The sequence below is a fragment of the Oncorhynchus clarkii genome, chromosome 17 (assembly GCF_045791955.1).
Source record: "Oncorhynchus clarkii lewisi isolate Uvic-CL-2024 chromosome 17, UVic_Ocla_1.0, whole genome shotgun sequence".
NCBI lineage: Eukaryota > Metazoa > Chordata > Actinopteri > Salmoniformes > Salmonidae > Oncorhynchus > Oncorhynchus clarkii.
Window position 1 is genome coordinate 63713660 of NC_092163.1, and position 10817 is coordinate 63724476.

Here is a 10817-nt window from a genome sequence, read left to right on the forward strand (position 1 = left end):
TACGATACGTTGGTGCATGTGGTCTCAGCTGAAGAGTTTGTAAAATTTCAGAGAATGATGATGATACAGTAGGCCTAGGTTCCACCATAAAATACAGCTGGGATTAAATAAATGTAATATTCCAAAGAAACATTTACATATGAAATATTTGTTAAATGTATATAACCATCATGACATGATGTGTATGCTAATTAGGCTGTAGATTAGAGTTTAGGATCATTGGTTTTCTGTGATGTTGAAGATCTGTGTGTGTTTATTGAATTAGGCCAATATGAAATGCTTGATCCAAGGCTCCACCTCTTGTACCCTCTCATAGCCCCAAGTCTGTAGAGCATTGTTATACATATGTATCATTATGTTTCAATACTGTCATTTTGCTCCACTTCACATTGCTTGAAGGGGCTAGCAGCAGTTGCTACATTCATATTTGTACTTATAAATTAATGATATGTACCCCTTGATTCTTTAAGAATATAACTTATAAATGATTTGTGAGCTTAGTTCAACTGTCGTACCCAACCAGAACCTCAAAATATAAGCTTGTTTTACTCCAATGTTTGTAAACAAAGTAAATGTAAACACACATGGTTAAAACTGGAATGTTGATATAATGGATGGTCAGCTCATCCATAGCTCTGTCTTTGAATTTGAAAGTGGTTACATTTCTCCCTCCCCATCCCTCAGCTCTTTACCGAAACAGGGTGGGGAGAGCGCTTTGCTGTTGTTTCTACTGCTGATTGCCCCATTAAGAATGTTCCTTTTTTGTATTTACTCAGTACACCATTCGGTCAACAAGGCAACAAGTAAGTATGTTCTCATTTCTTATATACTACTATGTTTATAAACAGGTTTATTGAGGGACATTCATCAATATTTAACTATTATTAGATGCCATTTAGTAAACGTTGCATTTGTACGGCATCATTGGATGTCACATGTTGAGGAGTTGTATTGAGTTGGTAGGCAGGAATACTGATTATATCCTATATTTCATACCTTCATATAAATGTAGGGCATTATTGGATATGGCTCATAAAGTCTGGTAGAGTAAGATTATGTCAGTGGTAGAATGGTATCCAGCATATGAAGCTAGTGAAACAGTTCCCTTCCAGTTCCCTTCCAAACAGTTCCCTTTACATATTGAGCTAAGACTCGTGGGCCTATCAGTATTGTTCAGGTCAGGTATTTCCAGTATCTGCCATTTTCTCAACTCATGAAGTGAGTTCAGAAAATGTGTTTTCAGTCTCAAACAGGTTTAACAATTTCAGAAATGCAGCAAGGGATATGCAAAGTCCTCATTCTCTTCACAAAATCTCTGATATGAATCCTGTACTGTTGAAATTCAGGCATCTAACGAAGAAATTTCCCTATTCTGAATTTGCATTGCATCATCTTTTCAGGATTATAGGCGTATGCCTAATTTACAGTTCTACCTTGGACAGAGGGCCTCCTCCCCTGATGGTAATCTACAGTGTCAGACCCCTTGACTTTTTCCACATTTTGTTAGGTTACAGTCATATTATAAAATGGGTTAAATAAATATAAATCCTCTGAAATATATACACAGTACCCCATAATGACAAAGCGAAAACAGAAATACCTTATTTACATAAGTATTCAGACCCTTTGCAATGAGACTCGAAATTGAGCTCAGGTGCATCCTGTTTCCATTGATCATCATTGAGATGTTTCTACGACTTGATTGGAGTCCACCTGTGGTAAATTCAAATGATTGGACATGATTTGGAAAGGCATATACCTGTCTATATAAGGCCCCACAGTTGACAGTGCATGTCTGAGCAAAAACCAAGCCATGAGGTTGAAGGAATTGACCGTATAGCTTCGAGACAGGATTGTGTCGAGGTACAGATCTGTGGAAGGGTACCAAAAAAATCTCTGCAGCATTGAAGGTCCCCAAGAACACAGTGCCCTCCATCATTTTTAAATGGAAGACGTTTGGAACCACCAAGACTCTTCCTAGAGCGGGCCGCCCGGCCAAACTGAGCAATCAAGGGCCTTGGTCAGCGAGGTGAACTCTAACAGAGCTTTAGAGTTCCTCTGTGGAGATGGGAGAACCTTCCAGAAGGACAACCATCTCTGCAGCACTCCACCAATCAGGCATTTATGGTAGAGTGGCCAGACAGAAACCACTACTGAGTAAAAGGCACATGACAGCCTGCTTGGAGTTTGCCAAAAAGGCGCTGAAAGAGTCTCATACCATGAGAAACAAGATTCTTTGGTCTGATGAAACCAAGATTGAACTCTTTGGCCTGAATGCCAAGCGTCACTTCTGGAGGAAACCTGGCACCATCCCTACGGGGAATCATGGTGGTGGCAGCATCATGCTGTGGGGATGTTTTTCGGCGGCAGGGACTGGGAGACTAGTCAGTCAGGATTGAGGGAAAGATGAACGGAGCAAAGTACAGAGATGAAAACCTGCTCGAGAGCGCTCTGGACCTCAGACTGGGGTGAAGGTTTACCTTCCAACAGGACAATGACCCTAAGCACACAGCCAAGACAATGCAGGAGTGGCTTCGGGACAAGTCTCTGAATGTCGTTGAGTGGCTAGCCAGAGTCCGGACTTGAACCCAATCAAACATCTCTGGAGAGAACTGAAAATAGCTGTACGGCTAACGATCCCCATCCAACCTGACAGAGCTTGAGAGGATCTGTAGAGAAGAATGGGAGAAACTCCTCAAATACAATTGTGCCAAGCTTGTAGCGTCATACCCAAGAAGAATCTTGGCTGTAACCGCTGCCAAAGGTGCTTCAACAAAGTACTGAGTAAAGGGACTGAATGCTTATGTAAATGTAATATTTACGTTTTTTTAATTGTATAAATTAGCATACATTTATAAAATCCTGTTTTCGCTTTGGTAATTATTAGTATTGTGTGTAGATTGAGGGGGAAAAACAATTGAATCAATTCTAGAATAAGTCTGTAAAAAAGTCAAGGGGTCTGAATACTTTCTGGATGCACTGTATACTGTTTATTGAATGCTGTGTAGATTTGACAAGACTCCAATTCATGGGCATTTGTAACTGCAACCTTTTCTCTGATAAGGTATCTACATTGAGGACTTTCACAATAACTGGTATGGGAAATATTCAAAACTGGAAAGAGTTCACTCATACATACAATGGTCAGTTTCCTTAACATTTATATGGGCTTTTAATTATTTTTTAATAATTGTTATAATTCAATTATTTTCTTTAAAATATAGATATTTTTTAAACAAACATTTGATTTAGGTTGTTCCCTCTTCAAGAACGAGGAATGAATTATCAAGCCAAAGAACTCACCAAGAAGGAAATTGAGGTACTTTGTTGCATAGGCAAAAAATATAGTAGTTTCTTTGAGGAAAGAAAGTGTTCTCTACATTTACATAAGTCTTATCTATTGACATTCATAGAAATGAATGAAAATATATTGTGTCCATTATTGTCCTGACTGACAATCCGCTTCCTTCTCAGGCTTTTCTTGAAGATGAAACTGCAAAGAAGAGGCTGGTCAAGTCGTACAAGCTCATGCTGGACTTCTACGGCATCCAGCTGTCAAATGACACAACAGGGGAAGTACGACGTGCTAATAACTGGCGTGACAGATTTGACAACCTGGACAGGTTAGCAAGTTCTATATTTGGTCATTTAACTGTTATTATTTTCTAATCATTGTAGCAGTCTAAGGCACTGCATCTCAGTGCAAGAGGCGTAACTACAGTCCCAGGTTTTAATCCAGGCTGAATCACATCCGGCCGTGATTTGGAGTAGGGCCATAGGGCGGCGCACAATTGGCCCAGCGTCGTCCGCGTTTGGCCGGGGTAGGCCGTCATTGTAAATAAGAATTTGTTCTTAACTGACTTGCCTAGTTAAATGAAGGTTAAAAAAAATGAATACCTTTTTTTTTTTTAAATACTACAATTTCAGTTTTAAAATGAACCTTCTGTGAATAACAGTGCTGAGGTTAACAATACCCTTGTATTTTTGTTGGCCTTGTGTTTTTGTGCATGGTAGACATACACACAACAACCTGCGCATCACCCGCATCCTGAAGTGCCTGGGCACTCTGGGGTTCCCCCACTACCAGGCCCCACTCGTCCGCTTCTTCCTGGAGGAAACTATTGTCAAAGGCAACCTGTACAATGTGAAGGACAGCGTGCTCAACTACTTCATTTCCACTGTCATTGTTCAGCAAAAACGCAAGGAATTAGTTGAGTATGCCTATAAGCTCTATGAGGTCAAACATCAGTTTGTCGTGCCCTAAGAAGATCAAGTGTACATTTAGGGAAGGGACATTCCCACATAATAAGAACCCAATTGATCTGTAACCAGATCCAAAACAGAATGGCATATACTCAGATGACAGTGATGACAACACTACCAGTCATTAGTCTGTCTCACTATGTTAACAAGGGTAAGCCAACGGATAGGAGTGTAATGGGAAATTATGTTAGTGACTTAGTGCGATTGGGGACGCCAAACAATGTGTGGTTGACACGGGTATCCATACCTCATGATAGCTTGCGTGGTCTAGCGACTAGTTACACTTAGAGAAACAAAGGTACCAGTCAGGCCTCAAAGACTACTAGTGGAAGGAATCAAAACACCAGTGCTGATTCATCCTCTGAGAGTCTACCAATTATGCAAAATGATACTGCTCAGTCCAGTAATGGGGTTTTTGGTAACGGGAGCTCTTTAACTATCCACCTACTCTAGCGCCGCATCTACTGATTCTCTGAAAATAATAGCTGCAGCTATTAAGCAATCTGAATGTGGACCTAGTGGTGTAGTTTCAGAGACAATTACCGATGATCGGAGAAAGCGAGCTAGACATAAGCAAACAGAGCATAACCTTAAACTTAGAAGAGTTTCAGAGGAAAAGACTAATAAAGATGATGATGATGATAGAAACAATAAGGGAGCTGCAGAAAAGCAAGAAGAGAGTGAATCAAGCAGAGAGGTTTCAGAGGACAATATTAGTACGTCCAGTGAAAGTTAATTGAGTAAGAAACCTGAAGAGAAACTGCCATGCCCAGCAAAGGAAAACTTACTCCAGGGAAAGATTGAGTGTTTGAGATAATGTGAAGATTGATTAGAGTATTCACCCATACCCTGCACTAATGAAGGGAGAAATAACAAGTATGACATGAACCGGCGGGGGAGTGTGAGCCCGGCGAACCGGCGGGGGAGTGTGAGCCCGGCGAACCGGCTGGGGCGTGGAAGCCCGACGAGCTGACTTAGGCACCCCCGATTCCAACAGCGGCGGCCCCCGGACCCAACGTCACCACCAACCGGAAAGCCAGCACTCCCCGATGCTTCATATGATGGCTTCAGGATTCTGTAGGACGGACGCTGGAGAAGAGAAGCAGGTACGGGGAGTAGAACATTTAATATGGAACAGACATCAAACAGGACAGAGACAGCGTCAGAGCCAGGTGTGCAAAGACAAACAAACATTAATCCTGAAGCAGGGAACAGAGCTTGGAACATACAGATATAGGGGAGGTAATGACACAGGTGAGTCCAGGTGAGTCCAATAATTGCTGATGCATGTGACGAGGAAGGCAGGTGTGCGTACTGATGGTGGCAGGAGTGAGTAATGCTGGGGAGCCTGGCGCTTTTGAGCAGGAGAAGGCGTGACAAGAAAATAAATGTGAATTTACTTTTTTTTTTTATGTTTCAATGACAATTGTCAACTGCAATTAGCAATACTATAGATACTAGGGTTGGTGTCAATTCCATTTTAATTCCAGTCAACTCGAGAAGTACACTGAAATTCCAATTATTTTCAACGCTTATAAATGAGGAAAATTTGGATTTGGAATTTGGTTTACTTCTGAATAATATTAACTGGAATTAAAATGGAATTGACCCCAACCTGATAGAGACAACCAATCAGTGCTTTACTGCTGAACATACAATCACATACTGTTTCCAATGACTTCATACTATAGCAATCAATGTGTTTAAAATTCTCACAATATCCATTCCAGATATATGGTTTATTATCCCTCTACTTTTTTAAAATTGTGATTAAAAAGATACCAGTATGTACACAAATTCATTCATATTTATGTACCAAGGAAGGTGAAGGAGTTAATCAGTTACTTCCATGTGATGCTTAGACAGAAGAAAAGTATACGTAATATATAAATAACATGGTATCATAAACTCAGTTGAATTTAAATTACCTCAAAATCAGTTTTTTCAAATGTGACAAAAAATCATAAAATATGAAAATGACTACAAAGATGTTCAGAACTTTCAACTATAAGAGCATTGTACTTTCAAATCCTTAATTCCCAATAACATCTATTTGCATACAGTTATGATGCTGAAAGTGAAAGTCACAGTGTAGCTAGGAAAACAGAAAGCTAGGAAAACAGTAGCTAGGTTTCCATCCAATTGGCGACAAATTTTCGTGTGAATATTCTCAAATCTGCATAAAAACAATATGCCCATTTTCCCACCAGATATGTGTTTCCGTCAAATTGACTTGTTGCAGATAAAAGGTTGTGCGTGATGACGTACTGCGCATAAAAAATACATTTTGTGTTTAAATTCCCATGCACCAAATACATTTTGTGTTTAAATTCCCATGCACCAAATACATTGTGTTTAAATTCCCATGCACCAAATACATGTTGTGTTTAAATTCCCATGCACCAAATACATTTTGTGTTTAAATTCCCATGCACCAAATACATTTTGTGTTTAAATTCCCATGCACCAAATACATTTTGTGTTTAAATTCCCATGCACCAAATACATTTTGTGTTTAAATTCCCATGCACCAAATACATTTTGTGTTTAAATTCCCATGCACCAAATACATTGTGTTTAAATTCCCATGCACCAAATACATTGTGTTTAAATTCCCATGCACCAAACACATTGTGTTTAAATTCCCATGCACCAAATACATTTTTTTAATGTAAATTAGTTTCCCTCACAATTTCAACTCTACTGATGTTTGATTTATATAGTCTGGTATTGGCACGTGCGCTCTAGCCAACAGTGCTATCTGCGCCTTCTTGACTAGAGTACACGTATAGCCTACATGATGAGATTATTATTATGGACAAAGGAGCCAGATTATTTGTCAGGTGGCAGCCAAACATCGATTATCATGTCACCAGAATAAGATCCTCGATATTTTGGAAAGGAAGATCAAGCTGTAGGATCTTGCAATTTCACCACCCTGTGAAGTTCATCATAATTGATATCAATATTTGCAGACATAAAAGCATTTCCATCGACATTTCTCGCGTATTTCATTTTACAGACACAAAAAGATCCAACCTTGTGTAGTGTATTTGTTTTGTGGACATTTGAAAAGTTTACACAAAAATCTTTATTTTTCCATCAGGCGTTTCCATCAGACGTGTTTTATCCGACATGTACTTTACTCTTTACTTGCATAAAAAGGTTGGACCTGGTTATTGCAATGTATTTTTTTCAGTTTCCACTTCTGCAGTTAGCACTCTCCTTCGGGACGTTATTTTTTGTAAATTCTTTGCTCTTGCTCCTGTCCCAGCGGTCTCTGTGTTTGTCCCCAGTCTTGTGCTGGGACTGAGACAGGGAGAGAGTCAGTAATATTTATTCTGTTATCCTAGCTTGGCTGACACAAATACTTCGATTTATGTGCTAGCCAGACTACTCTCTCCCTGCCTCTGTCCCTGTCTCTGCTCCTGGATTTGTCCCTTTTCTCTGTCGCTGTCATAGTCTCTCCAGTCAGTGACCATTGTCCCATTGGCTGCATTAGAGATACTAAGCAACCTAAATCACATCCACGCATTATTACAAAGAGACATTTTAGAACTTTCAATGAGCAGCATTTCCTGTATGATCTGGGTTGTATGATTGGAAGGCTGTGTCCTCTATCTCTGATTTTTATTTTTATTTTAGCTTTATTTAACTAGGCAAGTCAGTTAAGAACAAATTCTTATTTTCAATGACGGCCTAGGAACAGTGGGTTAACTGCCTGTTCAGGGGCAGAACGACAGATTTGTACCTTGTCAGCTCGGGGGTTTGAACCTTCCGGTTACTAGTCCCCCGCTCTAACCACTAACCACCCTGCCGCCCCAGGGTAAAGGACAGCTCTAACTCATGGTTCATGCATGAATTAGCTGAAAGATTTCATGAACGAAACTTAGCTTGGGCTAAGGCTAGATTGACTGATTCTACCTCTGACTGGCAGTCCTTTAGACATTTCAGAAATAGATGTCTTACTCTGGTTAGAAAAGCAAAGTCAACTTACTTCTTGAATTTTGTATCTGAGAATGTTGGAAATCCATCTATATTCTGGAAAGTGGTCAAATCTTTGAAACAAAACTCCACCCCCCCATTTCCCCAGTGGGTTATGACAGCCTCTGGTCCCTTTCCTTCCAGTTCTCTGCTGCCAATGACTGGAACGTATTGCAAAAATCACTGAAGCTGGAGTCCCTCTCTAACTTTAAGCATCAGCTGTCAGAGCAGCTTACTGATCACTGTACCTGTACACAGCCAATCTGTAAATAGCACACCTCATCCCCATATTGTTACTTATCCTCTTGCTCTTTTGCACCCCAGTATCTCTACTTGCACATCATCATCTGCACATCTATCACTCCAGTATTAATGCTAAATTGTAATTATTTCACCTCCATGGCCTATTTATTGCCTTACCTCCCTACTCTTATACATTTGCACACACTGTACAAGATTTTTCTATTGTGTTAATGACTGTACGTTTGTTTATGTGTAACCGTGTTGTTGTTTTTGTCACACTGCTTTGCTTTATCTTGGCCAGGTCGCAGTTGTAAATGAGAACTTGTTCTCAACTAGCCTACCTGGTTAAATAAAGGTGAAATAAAAATAGTATGTCACTTCACTGCCTTTGGTTCCTTCCCCAGGCCTTATTGTTTCTGTTCTAGTGTCATGTTTGTGCGTTGTTCTTCTTGTTTTGTATTATGTCACATTTATTTATTAAAACACTCACTCCCTGAACTTGCTCCCCGACTCTTAGGGCACACGTTACACTGCTATACCTAAGATCTAAAAGGTGGCACATGTCCTCCCCCTTCACAAAGGTGGGGATCCTCCTGACCTAGATAACTACTGCCCAATTTCTAAACTATCTTGCCTTGTAGAAATATTAGAATCACTGGCAAACTTTTGTACTTCAAATTATATTCTTAACTAGTGCGCACCAGTCTGGTTTTAGGCCTGGACTGAGCAACGTTTCAGCAGCTACACTTGTCTTCAATTATGTGTTAAATTGCTTAGATCATAGGAATCACTGTGCTGTCATATTTATAGACCTATCCAGGAAGCAATTGTACATTAAACTTTCCTGCCAGCTCTTGATTATGGTTACATTTATTTATCAATCTCTACTCTAAAACCTTTGGATGCAGTGTACCATAGTGCACTTCACTTTATCATGTGACAGGTTTATTACTGCATCCTTTATCAGACGGTTGGCTGGACCTTTCTAAATTCACTACATTTCTTCCTTTTTGTTTACAAAGCTTTGCTGCACAAGCTTCCAAAATATCTGACTTCTCTGTTAAAGTTATTGAGAATTTTCCAGACCATGTGTGTCAAATATTTATTTCAGAAGAAGCCAGAAAAACATTAGACAGGCACCTGTCGTGTTGTGATACACTCTGGTTTGAATCCAAGCTGTATCACAACATGCCGTGATTGGGAGTGCCATAGGGCGCCGCACAATTGGCCCAGCGTTGTCCGGGTTTGGCCAGTGGAGGCCGTCATTGTGAATAAGAATTTGTTCTTAACTGACTTGCCTAGTTAAATACAGGTTACATTTTTTATTAGAATCTAAAGACACTACAGCCAAATGAGATGGGAGACCACGACCAGTCCTTCACATTATTATTTTTGATCTTTCCAGTGTCTTTCTGAATTCATAAAGTAGAATCTGAGTTGGCCATTGGTCAACGGTCAATGCGCAAGACTGCTCTCTACACATGAAAACAAAACTGAAACTATAAAAGTGCAAATGAGCCATCGTGAGGCAGTGTGCCCACAAAAGCCTGGGACTTGGCTGGAGACAGTACAGGGTCGTATTCATTAGGCACCAAACAGAATGAAAATGGACTGAAACTGCAAGGGACTACCTAGTTTTCCATTGCAAAAGGGAATTTCCGATCCTTCTCGCTTTTCCTCCTCAGAAGAGGAGGACGAGATCCCTTACATTGCTACCTGGCTGCTCCTCACAACAAGCCTCAGGACAATTGTCCTGAGGTGGTTCACACTGACATTATTGATTTGAGTTGCATGTAAATTAAAGAAGTGATCAAAAGATACTACCCATTACTGACAAAGAGAAATGTAGTCAAAGTAGGTTTAATTGGACAAGTTAAATCAGAACATGTTTCAATTGTCAACTGTAATTAACAATACTATAGATACAACCGTTCATACTGTTCAATGGCTTCAGGCTATAGCAATCAAGGTTTTTCCTCAATTCTCACATTATCCATTCCAGATTATTGCCTATAATTTCTCTACTTAGAAAAACTTGATTAAAAACATACAAGTGTATACACAAATACATTCATATCTACATTACAAGGAAGGAAATTAATCAGTTACTTTAATGTGATTATTGTACCGTGTGAAGGTACTTTGACAGAAGAAATGTACACATTATGATACCATGTAATTTATATATTAAGTCAGTTGAATTTAAATGACCTCAAAATGAGTTTCTTCAAATGTGACAAATTCATAAAATATGTGGCTAAAGGAATAAGAAAAAAGTAATTTAAAAAATGGTTAGACCTCTACAAGAGCATTTTACCATAAGATCC

General features: G+C 39.6%; 1 protein-coding gene across 1 annotated transcript; it reads left to right on the forward strand.

Annotated features, from left to right (window-relative positions):
- The first annotated feature begins 684 nt into the window (after positions 1-684).
- LOC139371246 (opioid growth factor receptor-like) lies at positions 685-5515 on the forward strand. Its single transcript, XM_071111470.1, has 6 exons — positions 685-803; positions 1401-1461; positions 3065-3143; positions 3253-3319; positions 3475-3623; positions 4015-5515. Exons 2-6 carry the CDS (start codon positions 1413-1415, stop codon positions 4262-4264), a joined length of 594 nt encoding a protein of 197 aa, XP_070967571.1. The 5' UTR covers positions 685-803; positions 1401-1412; the 3' UTR covers positions 4265-5515.
- Positions 5516-10817: the final 5302 nt, after the last annotated feature.